General features: G+C 35.1%; 1 protein-coding gene across 2 annotated transcripts in view; it reads left to right on the top strand.

Annotated features, from left to right (window-relative positions):
* The window catches only part of LOC115440520, a 52,934-nt gene that overhangs the window by 12,929 nt on the left and 18,244 nt on the right, over nt 1-21,761 (top strand). The window contains exons 4-5 of one of the 2 annotated variants that reach the window (XM_030164861.2): nt 4,557-4,620; nt 13,781-14,928. In XM_030164861.2, coding sequence (XP_030020721.1) covers nt 4,557-4,620; nt 13,781-14,928 — 1,212 coding nt within the window. Of the gene's footprint in view, nt 1-4,556; nt 4,621-4,644; nt 4,801-13,780; nt 14,929-21,761 lie in introns of those variants that run through there. The other variant, XM_030164863.2, reaches the window with a different exon arrangement.

Genomic DNA, 21,761 nt, shown 5'->3' with positions numbered 1-21,761 from the left:
TAAAAATAGTATTATCTATACGAGTCTACAGGTTGAGGGATGGATGATGGACGATGCGCTTGCGGGATTTTTGCAAGTTTGGATAGAAAGGTAAGGATTTTGCTCTAAATTGTACATAAAACTGATGCTAAAACGAACACCAAAGATAGAGGTAACTAATTAACCATTTAACTTTAACATAAAATTTGAATATTTACAATATAGAAATCTGTTGATTAAAAATTACTGGTAAACTCATACTGGACCTTATCCGAACATACATTACGTCATTAAATGGCAAGCCAATAAATAGCTTTTTAGTACAAAAGAGGAAAAGTCGACGTTGCAATTCGTCCAATATAAGCTGGTCTTTTTGTTGTTTTTGCGACAGCGTTGCGTTGCCGTTTGTGACACGTGGGTGCTAATGAACGATGGGATAACGAAACTAGTCGACAATAGAAGGTCACCGGCCAACGTTACATGCCTTCTAATTGGATTTAAGTACCAAATGTTGGCTATGTCTGGGTTTTCGGGCTTGTTTACGATCGAAGGAAGAAGTTGGGTACTTAATCTATACATATTATAAATACGTCCCCTTTTCTGTGTGTCTGTATGTGATCGATTTTCTCACAATCTATTGAACGGATGTTTATGAAATTTGTTATGGAGATAGTTTAAGACCCTGGGAAGCGTGTAGGCGTGTACTTTCTATCCCGAAAAAATATATTATAGCGGGACTTATATCCACTTCTATTTGGCACTTCCGGGAATATATAAAATTAAATAATAATTAGTTTTGCAACCAGGCCAATAAATACATTCAAAGACCGAAATGCGATGAAATTGAAATCACCGTATTATTAACGGCCACCCTCTAATTCCGATATAAATGACACAGTTCCAAGCCCCGCTTTCGATGTGATAAACAATCTTACACATTGAACGTTTGGATCAATGCGGGCTCGTTGCATCGCCCCGAGCGAAGTTACAAAACGCGTCGGTTTCGCGCGCGACCCACTTTGTGTGCGGTGATTCCGAGGCTGTCGCTTTCCTGATGCTACTAATGTGGCAATTGTGCCTAATACAGCCATTATGTAGGATTGGGATCGGCGGAATCTTGATAAATCTTTGGCTTGTCTGAAATTTTAAATTTGGAGTTAATTTAGTTAATTACCCAAGGTTACTTTAGTATTTAGTAAAAAGGAGTTAATATATATCCAAGGTTAATTTTCATTTTTATTTCTAAGAGAAGGCAAATGCCTAATTCACCACGTTTAATTACAGTGACATAATTTAATAGGATCTTAATGAACATTTGAAGTCAAGGGCATCCCTTGCAAATTAGCATATACGTAGTTTCAAAAAAAATAGTTTGCGAATCAAATTATAATTAGGGTATTTTTTTAATGAGAACTGAGGATACGGAAGAATTTCGTATCTTTAGATAGCATCTTGCATTCAATACTTCAATTGGCTCCATGGAATTTGGTCTCAAACCATTAGCATATAACTAGATCTAGTGTGACTGTTATAGAGCCTAGATTCAACCACAATCTTCCTGGTTCGACATGTGTCGCTTTCTAAACCCTCATGAGTAGAGATCAAGGAATCAGTATCGATAAGCAAATATCGACTCAAAATTTACTACACTCAATAACCAAAATCAAATAAAAGAAAATAAAATATTGTTAGGCAAAATTGTTTGCGCATTTTATTATTCCCTTACAGAGAAATGGCTCCAGTGTTAACAAATTTCATATCTTTGCTTTTTGCTTTAACTTCGTTTCTTCCTTTTCCTTCCGCCCTTTTTCTCTTTGGATCTAAATGTCGACAGTCGACGTCTGAAATATCGATAACATCAATCCCTACCAATGGGCTGAACAGACTTCCTATTTATACAAAATCTAACACGTTGGGTCGCGGTCTTTACGTAATGGAAACCAGTATTTACAGACTTGGCCTTTTAGGTTTTGCTAGATTTCCTATTGCGTCCTACCCGTGGGCTGGAGGTAATGTTACTTTCTTCCGGTAAACATGTGATAATATTGTACGTTTTTCAATATTTATGAATTTAATTTACGTGGTATATTTTTTTGTACGATAATATTTATATTTCTAACATCGCAAGAAATGGTGCAAAAATTCCGAATGCTAGTGTGAATAATTACTTTTTTCTCGATAACTACATTTGGCTCTCACCAAATTTATTGATAATCTACAAGATTGTTGCTTAACTGTTCCTCCTGTCGATGACAACACAAATGCATAATATGGAGATTAAACAATCAGTATAAATACTTGGTGCAGAACGATAAACAAGTGAAATTGTGTCTTTCAAAGATATTGTGAAGAAAATTAGGTTTCATGTTTACTAATTGGTTTGGATTTAAATAATCGCTCACGATTTAACATTTAGTAATTTTTTTTACTTCAATTCGGGTTACAAACAGAGTGCTATTTAAATTCTTGATGAATATAAAAAGGTATATATTGTTAACTGACGTATTTCGAAATCAATACGATTCCAATGAGCACTCAAAGTTCCCACAATACAGTAAAATTAAGTCGGTACAATTCTCGCAAGTGAATCATTCTCATTAACACCAGAAGCAAAATACATTTCCTGCTAATTAAAGCGGAATATAAAAACAACACAACGTGTGTTTCAATTAATTGTCATGTGTAAACACGTCTGCATTTGTTTTGTAAAGTCAAAGCCATACTGAGGTTACAACGTAGTGTCTTAAATACGATCTAATTTAAAAGGAACTAAGAGATTACTATAGATGAAATTGGTCTTGTGATAACACGGGTGCATAAACCGAATTGTTACTTGAAGCTTAATTATTGCCCTCATTTGATATTCATTTGTGCATTTTTTTCAATTTAACCATTGATGTCCCAAATCATATCTCCTACACCATTCGCGCCGGTTAACGATATATGTCTATTTATGTCTGTAATCTAATCTGCTTAATGGATTTTTGTCATCCATTGATTTTAATTCGTAGCATTTTCTTATTTCCGTTTCCGTGCATATAGTTCCTGGTTTCCTGTGCCAGGTTTTCGTGTTTGCTAAGTATTTTCTACTACATATTTTCACAGCATACATTCAATGTGCACTGATCTCAATGGATTGAATGCGAGTGCAAAACACAAAAACGTGATTGTGTTCCGCGCACCCGCCATGGGAACTTACCTTCACTGGGTTGACGTAACGCTACGAAGAACATGTTCGTTTTGCTTGGGACAGTTAGGATGTATTAGGAAATGATATTGTTAATTTGAACACTTATCTAATGTTTTTTAAATGACGTAAAGCTTTCAATTAAAAATCATCAAAATGGGCATCCTAGTGTTTGTAGTTATCAGAAATCTTATAAATATATATCTTGTAAATACCATAGTCATATATCTGTATTAAAGATATCCTATTGCTAGTCATAGATGTTTCTGATAGTGATAATTAATAAGGCTTTTAGTTCACCAACCTGGCCTGATGTTGGGTAGTTAGAAACAACAACACTTAACTGAAACTTGGAAAGTATACTCATAGTTCGCATTATATTATGTTTCTTCTTTTTCACAAGGATAACATGTTCAGAGGGGGTGGTAGATTCACGAGGATTTAAAAGAGCTTTTAAAAGATTATTTGAATAAAGAAAATTTTGAGTTTGAGTTTTGTTGTCCCTGGATAATTGAAACCAGAAAGCTTTACTTAATCTACTTAGAGAAGGTCATCAGTTTTGTGCTCATACATACTTATCTGCATTCTCACGTTGCGTTGACAGTTAAAAATTTCACAGCTGACATTGACACGGTCATCGATAGCCGTGACGTGACTTGTAATATGTCAAACTGACGGAATGATTTGTAATGTTACCGTGTTGCGTGCAATACATAAAACATGGACATATATTAAAGGCATAATTTAATAATACAATTAAAATACAAAAGATTTACTAGTGACTCATCGATGGGTCAGATAGATTTGAAGTTCTGGGTTAGGTAAATTGTAGTGCACTTCTCCCTTTTATTGAAATGTTTATTATCTAAATTAGTTTTAATTTTTCTACGCTAAGCAGCGTAAAATATCAATGTGTGAGAAGCAATTATATCTCATACCGGTCGTAAGAATTTCAGACATAAAAAAACGGAATTGATGTAACCAAAGTAAGGAACCACGCCGTTTTGTTTTGACTGACAATGTTTCATTGACGTCAATCGATGTTACATTGCCATTGCTACGTGACAGGCACTACAGACTTCGGAAACCAAAGCTTAGAAATAATTAAGTCCAGATAGTTGTGACCCATCTTTCAAACTGTCTAGTCTACTGGTCACAAGCTAATTGTAATTTTGAATTTTCTTATCATAACCACATAGTTATCAATAACATTAAACGTAGATGTTTTTAGATCTAATACAATACAAGTTACAAGCTATATTTGTTTACAAATTGGAACAAGCCTCAGTTATACATTGTCAATAACATACGTGGAATGGAACTGCACCGCGCAACATCAGTGCACATTTCGGTTGACAAATCCGTTGTTTACGCAACGTTTTGCCCGCAGACGCGGTGGGAGGTTGCAAGCAGGCCGGCCAGAGGCGCACCATCGCGTCGCAGGAAAAAATCAGGTACGTACTGTAGAGTGACTGGATCTACGGACGACAGCCGATCTGCATTTGTGCTGTGCCGTCGAACAAGTGCGCACGCGCAGCGCGGTTATCTTATCGTGGTTCAGTGTATGTAAATAAATAGTTTGTGTGATTGTGTCGAGCACGCATGTCGTTTGTTGATATTGGATGTGATTTTGTGTGAGTAGATTTTTTTTCGTTCATTAATTAGTGGCTGTTATAAGTGATGTCATATAGTTTGTGTGTTTAGGTTCTAGTTGTAAGGGTAATTAATTTTGACAAGTGCGCACACTCTACAACGTTGTTGAACTAGTATTAAATTAATCAATACAATGGTAAGTGGTCAAAGCTCTTGAATACATTCATTGTATCCTTTTAAGGATATCGGGATTAGGGAACGTGGAGGTATATTTTGGGTATTCGGCAATCAACAGTGTGAAATTGCACAATATTATACTCGCATCTTAGAATATTACTCATTTTACAATGACGATTGACGAATGCCATGTTAAGACAATCAGTTCTTCGTAATTATAAGTTTTAGACCTTTAAAGTCCCCGTCTTTTCATCCAGTATATACTTAATATCTTATTACCTGTTTCATTGGTAAGGATTTACACTATCAAAGTGTTATAAAGTGATTAACCACACCTTTGGCGAGTCATTCTTCGAGTACAACTTGTAGGAAGTCGATGCGACCTTGAGACGTAATACAATTAGTTTTTGCACCATTTACGTAAATGACGTTTCTTTGTACAAGAAAAATTATAATATAAAACTTCTGGGTTTTAATTTTGTACGTCAAGCCGTGTGGATTTTCCGAGGTTTCGAAACAATATCGCTACTAAGAATTTTAGCCTCTATTGTTAATTGTGTTAACTGTTTGTAAAGTTATATCAAAACACATTTTTGATTGCCAATAAAATACAATATACTTATTTACAATCAATATAGTCACGTACATTATTAGCTACTCACAAGCAAAGTCAACTTTATTCTATAATTTATTAAATGATATGACCTACTGACGTCATTGCTTTTCAATAATTCCGCATGGAATACAAATTGTGACATATAATAAAGGACTAATTATATTTCTTTGTTATAAAACCACATGTTGTTTACCTCAGCCAATGATGTCAGAAATTGAATTGATAACTTTGAACGTTCATGTTTGTATGTGTGTGTGTGAGTTGTGTGTGTATTGTTTCTGGTTTTGTGTTCGAATGTTCAGTTAGTGTAAGTGTGAATGATTATCAGTCTAGATATAGTGTTTTCTGTTATAATATAAACCTACCAATTCTTGATTAAAGATTCTTAGTTTCCCGTGTCTACATCTTTACATCATCGTTATTATCATCTTTAGCCTTTGGAAGTACACTGCCGTGGATAGGTCTTCCTTAAAGATTTTCAAATCAAGCTGTTAGAAGCGGCCTGCATTCGGCAAGTTCCTGTGAACTTTACCAGGTCATCAGTCCAACTTGACATACATATACAAAATAATATTTATCTTTTGGGCAGTGTCAAAATCTACGGGCTTAGACTCTTTTATAGTATTCTTGACATGTTTCTCGTGACCTTTTGGCTCTATACATTCTACTCGTCCTTATTTGAGGGCAGCGAGTCACTCCATAATATTTGGTTACATCATATCACCATCGACCTCGGATATTAAATTGAAATGAATAATTTAACCATTAAATACGGTCAAACAGTACGTTAAGAACGTGTTTTTGTAAACAGTTTTGGCGCAAAGTAGGAAACTGTTATGAAATGTTTGTAACAATGTTATTAAATAACAAATTTTGTGCAATACTAGTTTTGTAATTTGCATTGTTAATTCTGTAGTTTGTAGACAACTAGGCGATCGGTCGTGGATGCCGCCTGAGTAGGTAACTACACAGTTACCTACTCAGGCGGCATCCACGACCGATCGCCTACTACACAGTATAGGTCAGCTGTCAAGTTTGACATTTTCGGGAACACCACCACAAGCAACTAAAACATTTAAATCACTGTTTGCTACAGTACGTTAGGTGCTTTCGTCTATTTCACCAGCATTGGGTTAGTATTGATATGTGCCTTACGGAATGTTATTCTAACTATTATAATTATTAGAAATTAAGTTAATGTCAATTATCGAGGCACCGCGTTGAGTACGCCGTAGTTCGTAATGCGAATTTCTGTATTGTGTTACTACTGATTAAATAGTAGCTATGTCGTTTAAGAGTTTAAGATCAGGCAAGTGGTTTGCTCGTCTCGTCAATTAGTTGTATATTTTTATAGCAATGAAACTTTGTACTGGACAGAACTTGATTGGACCTTATTAGGCACCATTGCTAGACGATAAACAGCCTGACACAGCGCACTTCTATATCCAATAGGAGGCGATTAAGTTCAATATTACTCTACATGCCGAAGATGTTGTAACTCATTATAAATATCTAGAAATAGTGAATAATGTGCATAGATTTTTTTCTTTTTTAATATGACACGTTTGTTAGCCTGACAAGGGTCGACTTATACAAGCACAACGAGCTCTTGGGTGACCGCTTTAGGCGCTCGCAACCCATTGAATTAAGTGATCATGCTGAAGGTAACCTACTAATGGGTAACAAACCTCGGCTCAGAACAGCCACTGGGAGAGGATGAACGATTAGGGTGTGTAGAATGAGTGCCTGCATTTCAATGCTAGAATAAGTAGTTTACACAAAGGTACTCTGAGATCGATCATAGATAACCGAAGTATTTCTTTTGCACAATGGAATAGTAACAAGCCTATCAGAGCTTAGGTGAATCCTTACTTCAAGTTTATTATTGATACCGAGGATTTCCCCGATGTTTATACCGCTATTAAATACTCCGATATACTTTTTATGAAAGGAACTCTGGACTTCCCTAGCCATAATCCATCTAAGTGAATAATGAAGATAATAATTACAAAATCATATTAATTTAACGTCACATAACGAACGTAGTTAACAAAATTTATTTCCATTTTGTGTTACAACAAATTTTATAGTTTTCCTTATTCGTATGTAAATATTCATAATTATTCATCGCGTAAAGCGTATGTACGTAAACACAGATCTACACACAATTGTTTCTTATGAATATATTACCTACTATGTGGAATTGTTGAATAACTAAAAGTACAACGCACTTTGATATAAAATTGGTTTGTTTCGTTTCTTTGAATTAATTTTATGAAAGTAAAATATTTGTAATTTGGAATAATGTACTTAGCATGGGCGTTGCTAGCTTTTTACTTAGGAGGGAGGTGTGGGTGACAAATCAAAAATTAATCCTGGCAATAAGGAAAAATCTCTTTAATTAAACACAAGTACATATAAGCTATAAGCATATTTGTGTTAAATTTAGGCGTTGGGGGTAGGAGCCTCCCTCTGTTCCCCCTGAAGACGACAAAGATAATAATAGAAGGATACAATAATACAAGGCTCAGATATAACTGTGATTAAGGCACTCATGTTCCGCATTTTATCAAATCGGTCACTTATTCCAATATTCTACAGTTTATGTTATTTTCCAATTGCGTTTGTCAGACCACCGTTTTGGTTAACTATTTGATAGATAAATAAATACTTTTACAATTATTTTAAATAACAACTGACTTAAAAATGAAGTTATTAAAGACTCGCTTTTTAAAGCATAGGAGGTATTCCTGTAAATTTTACAACCAGTCACTGTTGAACTGAGAATATGTACTATTTTTTATAGTTGGTTTTAAGCAACTGACCAAGAACCTCTCATCAATCTATCTAATCAGCCCGTATCCATCCACTGCTGAGTACAGGCCTCTTCTTTGTCACACCACTCTCTATCATGTGCGAGTGCGAGAACCTCTCATACAAGATCATAACAACATAATCGTACTTATTTGACATTTGCGAGCACTCCGCGCCGCTCACTCGCTATGACGAAAGGATGTGATATAATGTGGTGTGATTGCGCTTCGGATTAAATACTACCAAAGACCCACGAATACCGTATAAAGATGTCGATAAATTGGAGGATTTGTTGCGAATTCGTAAACGTGTCGTTGTTTTTTTAATGGCATTGCTATTTGTCCCTATCGCACCTGATGGTATGTGGAGTGTGTGTGTGTGAGTGTGTGTGTCGAGAGATGATTAACCTTCGACAGTCGATGCAATTATGCCGGCCTTTTTGAAGCAGTGTGTTTGTATGTCTTTTCTTTTGAACTCTTCTTCTAATGGTGTTAGGAAGATTTTATCGGACGATCAAGATGCGGTTCTCGAGAGTGCCTGACTTAACATTAGTAACTTGACACACTTTGGATATTTGATGTAGATCATGGTACTCAGGAAAATACTGCAATAGTGGGTCGTTCTGAGGAATGGCTTGCTGGCTTTGCCTGGTCTTCATCCAGCAAGGCAGGACGTTATAATTTTGGTAGTCCATTATCTAGTTAAACTAAATTAGTCAAAATCAATCCACTAGAAGCGAGGCTTATATGGAACATGAAACAAATACATACAAAGGTTGTTAAAATCGGTACCTTCCTCGCTTCATCGTGTTCAGACAAAAATAAACCTTATGCATCGCAACGTAGAAGTGCCAAGAAGTCGCAGCGTTCGCTCTAACAATGAAAGTGAAAGGAACCAGTTCAAGGTCGCGCATAGGAAAGGATTTCGGTCGTTGTCGCCGTTCACGCAATATCACAACGTTGTCTTGCGCATGAGAAATATATTTTATTTGTGTGAGTGTATGATTAAGTATTAATGGTAGTTGGATTTTATTTAATGACTTTTTTATTGTTTGTTTGTTTATCGTCTGTTGGTTGTATTAATTTGCAATATTTTATATATTTTTGTACGTGCACGCCAAATTGACCCCACTGCACCTGATGGTAAGTGGAGTTGGGTCCAATAGAATGTCGACTGATGGAAGATGACCCCTTGGCAGTCGACATAATTATGCAGGCCTATTGGAACCGTTTTAGTCAATATATTAGAATATTTCAAAACCGCTGTAATTTTAACCGACTGATTTTTCAGAATCTAAGTCTGTTAAATACATAAAATTCAATGAATTGCGGGTGTATTAGTTTCTTCTCTACTTATATAAACGTCAATAAATAAAACTTTATTTATGTAGGTTTGTATAAATAATATATTGAGAAATGTTTAAATGTTCGAAAAATTATTTCCAATTATCACTAGCACAAAATTACGTAAATTGTATGCCATAACGATATACGGAGAAAGATCTCAATTAATCTCCGATGCAATTCCTATAAATGATCGGTTGACGGAACACTTCACTGCGATACATATTGCATTAGCAACAGCAATCAATCACCATGCGTAGACTGCTTAATAATATTGCCTTTGAAAATAGTCTCATATTAAAAATATATCTTGTAAGAAAAATATCGGAATTACACCATAACGATCTGTTGTTTTATCGTGAATTTTGAGTTGAATTTTATCAATGATCTAATGGTAGTAATATTGATTGAGAGAAATAAGATATAGGCTCCTTATTTAATAAGCATGACCAAACGATTCAATTTCCAAAGTAAGCTGTTTGGTTAAAATAAGTATCCTTTCTGACTAACCAATAACTGACTAATAATCTAAATAAAAGACAAGATCTGACTAAATAATTCAGTCTTCCGATGAAATGTAAAAAACAATGTAATTTTGATCAGTTCTTATTGAAAAGTCCATTTAGTTTTATTACATTTAACTTGGGTGCTTGGTCTATCAGATATTCTGCCCCGAAAGTGTGCACGTAGCACGTATTGTTGGAATTTAATGTCCGTTGTGTGTATTCTTTGTGAATTATCGCTTGCTTTAACGGTGAAGGAAAACATCGTGAGGAAACCTGCATACTCGAGAAATTCTTTATAAGAATTTTCGAGGGTGTGTGAAGTCTACCAATCCGCACTAGGCCAGCGTGGTGGACTAAGGTCTAATCCCTCTCAGTAGTCGAGGAGGCCCGTGCCCAACAGTAGGACAGTGTATAATACAGGGCTGATATTATTATTTATTATAATGTCCGATGTAACGGTAAATCCTTGCCATTTTAAGAAGTAATTATATCTCTGAAGGTTACGAGTGTAAATCAGCTTAATCAACTTACATGGTCAGTAAGCTCTTTATAGGATAGCTGCCGTATAAATGTCATGCGAGAGACCAGAATGTTTTGACATTTTATTATGCCAACGCTGTATTAGGCCTCCTACTGCTGAGAGGGTTTAGGCCTTAGTCCACCACGGTGACCTAGTGCGAATTTGTAGACTTCACATATCTTCAAAACTACAATGTCGAATTCTTAGGTATTAAGTTTTCCTCGAAATGATTTCCTTCACCATTACATTTACTTGTATAAAAATTGAGATCATCTCTTCAGTTCTTAATAATATTTAATTATAAATGTATAGATTGTTGTCATAAAACGACAGCTGCTCGCCCCACTTTCCATGTATAGTTGCTGCATGATCGCATGCTTTCGTAACTGTAGCGAGCTGAGTATGAGCAGAAAATTACCAGCTAACGTAATGAAACGTATGTTTATTTGTTGCATTACGTTCCAATTGTTGTGTCTTGAGATTCTTTTGTATTATACTAATACACACGTGTATTTTCCGCGTAGAAATAATTTTTTGAAGATAAAATTTAGCCTGAAACCTAAAAAAACAACAACAGGAAATACAAGCAAAAAAAAATAACTATAGTTATGAAAAAAAATATATATAAAATATTTTTTCTGTATATTTTCGGTAAGTACCTACTACTTAAATCTATAGTAAACTACTTAAAACACTATTATTGATATTAACTTGACTCTGTTATGTAAACTTCGAATGTCCATCGACTTTCAATTGGACCAGCAGGTGGTCTACAATTCGAAATACTATTGGCATTTCCTTAGCAGAAAGTCGACACACGAGCAAGTGGGTACATCTCTATGATTATTTATAAGGTATCTTCTAGACCTTCGGTAACTTGGGCGTATAAAAGACTATATTAAAACCTTAGTAGCCCAAACTTGTTTCAGTTTCGACTTTCGACTCTACCATATTTATTTTTGTGTCGCATTCGATAATAAGTTAAATCAAAATTGTATATAAGTATTTTATCTACAATCTTCAAACCAGTTTAAAACTTTTTTCTTTCGATGTATCCAACTACATAATCGCTATGGCAATGTCTCTCGGGGTAGTGTAACGGTTAATGATGATGAAGAGAGAATTACGCGGTCTAATTTTTATATGGCCGAAATAGTACATCATATTGTGCCACATAAGAAAATTAACGTTTCAACGTATAAATTTATACGGAAACAAATTGTTAGATTCGGCTTCTTATTAACTCAATTTTGAAAATTGTTAAGTACTTCTCTTTTCATTTTTAATGGCAGTATTATCAAGATTGCTTTATAAGAAATTATTTCTTTCTTTTTAAATAAAGCTCACTCCGTCTGTTTACGCCTTTAATTGTCTTCACCGACCGATAGAGACGTAACTCTCCAAATCACTACCCACCAAATTACCCCAACATGGTAAAACAATCAACAATCTAGACCGACGCATCAGATTGGCAACTTACAAAACGCGATTACATCGCACAGCCGGTTATCCGACTCTGAGATACGAAGCGTCGAAAACAAGGAAAGTGTGCCGCGGCGAGGGGGTCGCCGGCCTTGTCCCACTTGTTGTTACGTGAGTGTTTCGGTAATAGTCGACCGCTGACTGTTGCATTGTGTTCAGTTGCGAGATTATCGACGAGGGTTCACGTTTTCTTGTCACGGTTCTTTTTTGGCGTGCAATAGAAATGGTCAAGAAAGCGTGTTTAGGTGAGGTCAGCGTTGATGATTTCCCTGTTCGTGTCGGTGATTTGGTTGGTACAAAGTTGGTCAAGAGATATTGAATCTTTCGACTGTCCAAAACGGTCTGTTTTATTTGATTTACGAAAAGGGACAGGAATAGGCTACTGTGGCACATTTTGTATAAATAAATAGTCAGTGCTCTCTCACCATTCACCAAGTTTAAATGATCTAGACCTAGATTCTATACGGGTTTGTGCATTATGTAAATTAGAACGTCTCGTTAATGGTCGACAGCTGATGGCTTCCATCAGTAGTATTCTAAATGTACGTTTGTCATTAGTATTATGTGATTGCCTAGTATTATTTACATTTGATTTGGGAGTTTTTGAACTATCAAATACATTCACTGGGCGTGATGCAAATCTCCTTTTTAATTCGTCTCAAAAAGGAAGTTCTATGTTCTACTGTATGTATTACGTCTAATTATTTTTCCGTCTAGTCTAATTAGAAGTTTTACCAAGGCTAATTGCAGTTGTATCATTTAATGCAAAGTATGTGACCGTTGCGACGATACTAGAGGTATGACTGGCTCATTGTTGGTAGCATTGTGAATGTACGATTGTTTGTGTCTTTGTTTAGTGATTGCTTGAATCGTCCTCTTGTTTTATATCCATATTCCGCAATGGTTCTTGAAATACAACAGTAGGAGCTTGAGGAACTTTGATAGCTTAATATTATGCATACAACTATTGTATTTTTTTAAACTTTGCTTAAATCTAAATCCATGTAATTGGGTCATCCATTTCTTTAAAGCTCGGTTGTATTTCCCTTGATCATTAAAGTTTCATTTGCTTGAATATGTAATGTCCCGTTGTTACGATCATGTTTAATCAAGTTCATAAAGTTAATTGCATAGGTATTAAAGCGAACAATGAATGTGAATTATGTATTATAATTAATTCAGTCTATTTTGTTTGCCTCCGTTCATTCAGAAAGATAATGCGTAACGTGTAAATAGTTGATATACTGCGATGAACTGGTTATTATGCAATATAAGTCGAGTAAACACAGTGTATTATCTACAATAATAAACGTCAGAATATAAAAGTAATTAAATCTTAAACACGACATCGAGGTGCGCGTGCGCACTTGTGAAAACATTTTGATTTACAAACAACTATTAAATGTTCTACAATACCAATAAAGTTTTATTATAATGTAAATTAGGTGTTGTTAGCTTTGATATATCATTTAATGTTGCACAAACTGGTTATTGATTGTTTATCTGTGAACTATAAAAGAAAAAATGGCTGTGTTAATGGTTATTTTTTTTATTGTTGAACAGAACTGGCTCAACGAAACCTCGCCGCCCTGACCGCGCGGTGTACGTCCCCCGAGCACTCCGGCACACCGACACCACTCCGCCCGAGGAGACGCAACTCAAATCACCCGACGCTAATAAACGAACCGCCCCCGCCGAGCCCCCCAAGTGCCCCAAATCACCCGCGCCGAAAGACCGCTCCGCACACGGAACACCCAGGAAATCTCTTGACAAAAACTTCTGCAACGTATACGTACCACCGCATCTCAGAAATCAAAGATCTCACACGGCGCCCAGTATAGGTGCTCAGTCCACATCGAGCGATACAAACGAATCTGTGCCTTCAGGCTTCCAAGTGCCAAATAGTGATAGTGCAATATCTTATAGTGATAATAGTTTTACCGACGACGTAGAAGTAGGTGAAAATTTTTATATAGGTGATTATTTTGCTAACGGACAGCTCGGCTTCTACAGCCCGAATTATTATAGTGAATACGCCGACACCAGCCGTAACACTGAAGCAGGCGACTGGACCAATGAGTCCGACGAGAACATGGCTGTGAACGAGGCGAATCAAAGCAATATTATCGATAACGATTATTTATATAGCAAGGATGAGGACGTGGAAAAGATAGAGTTGAAGCGGGCGTCGCAGGAGATTAATAGGAGCAGTAAAAGGATAATCAAACAGAGTTTCCACTCGGACGTTCTGGTTATATCGGATCCGGTGGAGGACGTTAAAGATGAGCCAGCGCCCGTGCCCGTGTCTCCACCACCTACAGAGGAAAAAGAACCCGAGCCGAAGAAGCTAAAGCCGAAATTGGAACAGAAAGTGTCTTTGAAACGGGAAGAGAATGATTGGGACGCGGTGTTTGACGACAGCGGGGAGTGTTTGGATCCATCTTTACTGGAAGAGCTGACGTCGACTGTGGGGAAAGTGCACATAAGTAAAGCGAAGAATAACTACGAACAATATCAGACGCGGGGCCAGGCGTTGTTCAACGGACCTTATGACGAGACGTTCGGCCACGTGGTCGAGGTGTATGACTTCCCCAGTGAGTTCAAGACGAACGATCTGTTCTCGTTGTTCAGCGAGTACAAGGAGACGGGTTTCGAGATCAAGTGGGTGGACGACACGCACGCTCTCATCGTGTTCAGCAGCGCAAAGATTGGTGAGTTGTTTGTCTATTCCATTGTTTTTAATTCGTTAGTATTTCATGAGGTTATTTTTTTTTTTTATTATAGGGACAAAAACGGTTTCATGCTATAAACTATAAACTAATCTTAGACTAAACAAATAACCCAGAACGAACGAACATATAACCCACACCATTGTCCGCGTATTAACATATAAGTAGAATGAAAATATTTATAAAGCAAACTGACTCAGGATTATTTGATAGTTTAAAGAGCTTGAGAATTGACATTTTTTTTTAATTTATTATGGAAGTATTGGTATATTTTTTTTTAGTATAGGCATTTTCAAAAAATATTTAATAATTGGGGAAAAAGACCAAACCACTAAAACAAGTTAATTCCGAATTGGTCTACAGAAACATATAACAAATTTTCGTTTAGTTTAAACGATTTGACGTGACAAAGATTGCGTCCTAATTAACTGCGGTTTCCTTATCGTGTCTATCAAACATTTGATATTCAAAATGATGGCTCCGAGACAAACACGTGACATTTCGAGCCGGATACTGAAGATAATTAAGTTTCTTTCGTAAATTATATGATTGTACATTGTTTAAAAAAGATTTTGTTGCTCGATTATTATCACGCACTGCGTTCTGCAGGAGTAGATTGTAGATGCAAACGTATCGTGCACTCTACGCGCTTGAGGATATGGTTGTAAATCGAATTGACTTAGACGATATACTTTTTTTTAATTTTGACTAATTTCAAAAGACGCAAGAAAAAGACGGTCGAAATATGTATAACTCAATATCGCAAAAGATTAATTTATATGTATCGTCGGAATGCTAGCACATAGAAACAAGAAAAACTATTTCCTTTTAATTGCAGTCACAGCTCACAACACAAAAAAAACAGTTAACATAAAATGACAAATAATAAAAATCAAAGGCAAAACTAAAGTACCAAAAAAGAAATATAAACAAAACTTATAATAAATCAGGTAGGCTGTTGACTTTACCCTTGGCTGATCGCCGCTGTGGTCGGTAAATGACCACTTACTTTATGGTGGGTAGTAGTGCAAACTCAATACACCGCTGATTTTCAGTGGTCACAATGCTGTTTATGCGATGGGACGCAAACTTTTTTTGCAACTATTAAATTTTAATGGCATAAGGACTATAATCGTAATGCACTTGCCCGTTGTGATTAGTTTTGATTATAGGCGTCGACAATCCAATTAGAATTAGTTTTATCATTGTAAAACAAAATTATTGAACCTTTTTTTTACGGAAAAAACGTTTTAAAAATAGCCCTAAATTGATAGACGGCAAAGATTTTTTAGGTTCTAATCTGACATTTCGGATTATAAGCGATCGATATCACTTATATACTTGTTTTGATAGTGATAACTGATATCACAAGTTATCAATCAGTGAAGTTTTCATCGCTTACTCGAGATATGGCGCCATTTGATTGGTTTTGTCGTATTATTTTATCCGACTTATCGTATTGCTGTAGTACAGTTTAGTTTAATTTATATATATATATATAGTAATGAATCCCTATTTCCCTTGGTCACGCCATCACGAGTGAACGGCGGGACCAATTTCACCATTTATTTGTTGTGTTTGTTATTGTCAGGAGGCGGTTCTTATGAAAGAAGAAATTCAAAAAATTGCGCGGAGAATTAGAAAATTTAAGAAAACTTAACGAAAACATTAATTTTATATAACTGTCAATTGTTTAAAATAACTGTCAGCGATTGACAGAATGCGCGCTGCTAATTCATAGTTAAGACGGACAGCGTCTGTCGGGTCAACTAGTTTTTATTATAAACCTACTAGCTTTGTCTAGCTGCGTCGCCCGCGTGAATCGTTTTTTCGAGATAAAAGTCTCGCTTCAATTTTTCCCGGAATAAAAAGTAGCCTTTGTCCTTCTCAAGGTCTTAAACTAGCTCCATAGCAAATATAATTGTCCAACAAAAATAATTGCCCATAATCGATTAATAAATAACTGAGTTTTGAGGTAACAAATCCATCCTTATTGTGAAGTCGAATAAAAATGTTCCTCTACAAATACCACGATTGAGTATACAAACTAGCTTTTCCGATTCCACGAACACTGATTTGATTCATTACCTTTGTGTCCCGTATGGCGGAAACTGCCCTCTCTGAGACACAAAAGATTTTCAGAAATAGGAAAGCACTCGTTCCATTTTTGTTCATCGCAATATATTGTCGTGTTTATACATAATTCTGGAATTCCCCGCTGTTAAATAAACTGATAAGTGATAAACCAAACGAGTAGTGTAAATCTAAATGCATATAACTTTTGCTATCGTATTTTTTTTTTGTAATGTATGTAATGATATTCAGACTATCGCAAATTGATAGTTTATTGAAAGGCCTACAATAGTGTATATGTGGGTACTTAAAAATAATTTTATATTTATGTACCGCATATATATCGTTGTTGTCATATCAAAATGTACGTCTGGTTATTATAAAAAAAAAGATGCAAACGGTAATATGTATTCAAATTTCACGTATTAGTTACAAACAGTTTTTAAAGGATATTATAATGGTTGAATAAATACAGTTAAATTATACCCGTTCCGAAAAAAACATAAATTACTTTTTACATACATACATAGTACTATAAACAATCATTTCTTATTTTTCCTTTGTTTTCCTTAACAAAGTATTTAAACATACATTTTGATATGCCAGCGACGATATAACAGTTTACGTCTGTTACTCTAGAATGGTAAGGAATTAATTTTTTTATTTCTTTAAATATACAATACATGAATCAGATTTGCAGGATATTGAAATTCGAGATAAATTAATATTAGTTGTCTTTTAATTATTATTGTGTCTTTTAATTATTATTATAGTGTGTAACTGTGAAAGTATCATCTACACTGACAACATTCTATATCTAGGGGTTGTAATCGATGAAAACCTATGTTTTAAAAAGCATCTTACATTTCTCAGTTGCAGAATTAGAAAATCCATTTATGTTATTAAAGCTCTACGACACCTTCCTAGAGAAATTCTATTGATGATATACAAGGCGTTTTCACAGTCTCTGCTGTACTACTGCATTCTTGCGTGGGGTGGAGCGATCAAAACTAAATTCATGGAACTCGAGAGAGCTCAGCGATCTGTTTTAAAGGTGATGTTGCGGAAACCTTTCAGATTCTCTACAGACGAACTTTATTCCGAGTGTAAAGTACTGCGAGTACGACAAATTTACATACTCAAAGCTGTTATTATTTCACACAAAAGAGCAATTAACTCTGAGGAATTTGAACACCTGTGTCAGCGCCGTATTTATCGTATTCCAACTGCCACGATACACACTGCTTTCATCAAACGACTCCCTTCCTTTTTGCTGCCTCACATCTACAATGAGGTATGTCGCCGAATACCTAACATTAAGATGCTGCCGTCGAGCAAGTTAAAATCTAAATTAACTGAGTGGCTTCTGACACTGTCATACCAAGATACCGAAGAATTATTAACTACTTTGGGTGACTAACACACACACACACACACACATACACATACACACACACTTACACATACACACATCCACATACACAATGGTTCTTATTGTCTTACCCTGCCACTGTTTTTTCTACATTCGTATTGATCTCAACAGTTTTGGTTATGTAATTAATTTTAAGAGTTTATAGTCATATTATATTTTTCTAGATTATTAACAGTACATAGGAAATTTGTGCTGTTTTAGTTTAGTAGTTCATTCTTTATAGAGAATTTTTGTAGTTATCATTATTTTTTATTGTTATTTGTTTTCTTTTTTGTAACTTTGTGATTTCTAACTAGAGTCTGACAAATTTAATTATTGATACTGGTTTGTAAAGGATACGCGATACAAGTTCTAAACTTAGTGCGCATCTTAACGCAGTTGTAATAAACCATATAATGTAAGTGCTATGATTTATAAATAAATAAATAAATAAATAAATATTAAAATTCACGTATATCATCTTTAATTTTATTTTAAGCTATAGTTACATCTTTGTTTTATAGAAACTTAATATATATACCTATACATAAATAAAAATTAATCACCGAAATGTTTGTACGCGCATAACTTCTAAACGACTGCACCAAATTGGATAAATCTTTCTTTTATGTGTTCGTTATTATCAGAAAAAGGTTTGTATGGAAAAATATATCAAAATAATAGCAAATATTTAATAATCTCAGAGAAGTGAGTGACGCATGAGACAGAAGACTGTGAGGTAATTATAATACTATTGTACTAATACAATCAAAGCTAATACATATATACTTATTATAATCTATAATACATATTATAAAACAATGTCATCTTTTCCGTCTGTCTGTTATCGATTTTCTAGAAATATACTGAACGGATTTTTATGTAATTTGGTATGGAGATGGTTTAAGACCCTGGGAAGGTTTTAGGCTGCTTTTTATCCCGGGAAAATATATAGTGGGACTTTTGTCCCGGAAAACCTGTTTTGACGCTGGCGAAACAGCGAGCAAAAGCTAGTTTGTAATAAAATTCATTGTTTACGTGTTCGCAAAGCTTCGTTAGCTGATTTAATGGACCGTGCAACACATAAATGTTGTGTGTTTACTTCGTGTTTCGCGTACGAACCATTTTATTGACTGTAGTCAAATTATAATGTCGTATGCTTTGATCGTTTTCGAATAAATTTGTTATTGTTTAGAAATAACGATGGACTTAACTATTTTTAATAAACTTTTTATTTTTGTTGAATTGATGTTGTGTTTTATAGTGGTGATTTAATATGAATAATTAAAAATAATAATAGTTTTATACGAGCGATTATTAATGCTTCGACGTATGTGTGTCGGGGGGCACCTTTACCTAAAACTATAGGGCTGAGCTTACGTTAGTATATATTATTAACCTTTGACCCGTCTCTTGTTTTTGAATGTTATATAATAATAATATCAGCCCTGTATTATATACTGTCCCACTGTTGGGCACGGGCTTCCTCTACTACTGAGAGGGATTAGGCCTTAGTCTACGACGCTGGCCTAGTGCGGAGTCACGCACCTTCGAAATTCCTATAGAGAACTTCTCAGGTGTGCAGGTTTCCTCACGATGTTTTCATTCACCGTTAAAGCAAACGATAATTCACAAAGAATAAACAAATAATTATTTTTTAAAAAATCAGAGGTGTGTGCCCTTGGGAATTGAACCTGCGGACATTCGTCTCGGCAGTCCGTTCCACAACCAACTAGGCTATCGCCTTCTTTATAATGAACGAAATGAAATCTTTTGAATGTTACTCATATATTAATGTTTAACATACTTAGTATCTCTATCGTTATTATTTTTAGTAGAAGTGCCCATTATCTAATTTTTACATTAATTTATTGCTTGATATTAGTTGAGCGATAGTATTTTTGATAAAACCGTTTAATAGTTTTGTTATGTCTTGTTTTAATAATGAAACAAATTTGATAAACGATACTATGTATTTTACCTAACATTAATACAATAAGTTGTTTTATTTATAAATATTTCAATCGACTATCTCGAATGACCTTTGCACCCAGAAACCCCAGCTGTAAGAAATAACGATGAAGTATTTACAGATGATGCAAACATTTGTTAATTCATGTCATAATATTATTATTTATCTCTATTTCCTTCCTTCTTATATTGATTTTGATAACTCTTGAGAATTCTTTTGCATAAGGCCAAAGTCGACAGGGTTTACACTATGATTAGAGCCTTGTTTAAAATACAGGCAGACCTCGTACTTACGGCATGATAGGTTCTCGAAATACGCGACGTAAATCGAAACGACGTAAGTCAAGACATATTTTTCATGTTTACATGGGTTAGGAGTAGGTTCCACAAGGAGGCAAAATAAAAATCCAACCGCATTTTCAAAAACAAGTACTTTAAATAATTATGTAGTTATTTTTGTTATATGTGTGTAACTTTAATAAGCGACAAATAAATTCTCCTATGCCGGAAATCGAAATAGACGTATTCTTAACGAATAGTGTCAAAACATTATTCAACGTAACTCGATACGACGTAAATCGAAACGACGTAAGTCGAGGACTGTCTTGTATTCTTGAGCGATACAGCCTTTGTTTTGTCAATATAATAGTTATTTTGTACAAGCGCCTTATTTTCTATGACAGTGTAAACGCAGGCCTGTTACGTCATCTTAATGAAATTACCATGCATGGTAATCTGTATGTCAAATTAAGTTGTTTTAAACGCGACGGTGCGTTACATGCATTTTACGCATTGTCAAAATAACGTGTGGCGTAAGGAATAGGGCGTTGAAAAATAATTAATAAAAAATCCGAATACACCGACTATTATATTAGTATAACTAATATTCTGTCCGCCGAGAATCGTAAATAAAAAAATTACAACATAAGTGACCAATATGGATTAAAGTGGTTGGAAACAAAATCGTGAACCGGAATTAAATCGTTTATTCAGATTAAATAGATTATAAAAATCATGGATTATAAAAGTGGTAGTTTGTTGTCCTATCTCTTTACGAGCAGTTAGTAGTTTTACATGAGCAGTATTATTGATTGTCCGATGTGCCGAGACGACTTATGTGCCGAGTAAATGACGCAAGCACCCGCGTTACGCGCGGGTTTACGTTACCTATCTATTATTTTGTACGTCATCATCTACCTGTAGTTGTCTATATTATAGTATAATAAATTGTTTGATAGATGTAGTCTGGGTAGCGAGCGGTATTCGGTCGCATGAAATCTTATCAAGGAATTATGTACATTTTTTAGAGATTTAAAGAGGTGTCGAAGTTAATCCAGAATAATGTCTCTCGTATATGCCA

This window comes from Manduca sexta, chromosome 6, assembly GCF_014839805.1.
Source record: "Manduca sexta isolate Smith_Timp_Sample1 chromosome 6, JHU_Msex_v1.0, whole genome shotgun sequence".
Classification (NCBI taxonomy): domain Eukaryota; kingdom Metazoa; phylum Arthropoda; class Insecta; order Lepidoptera; family Sphingidae; genus Manduca; species Manduca sexta.
The sequence above is the reverse complement of the archived record's forward strand: the minus strand, read 5'-3'. Positions and strand labels throughout refer to the sequence as shown.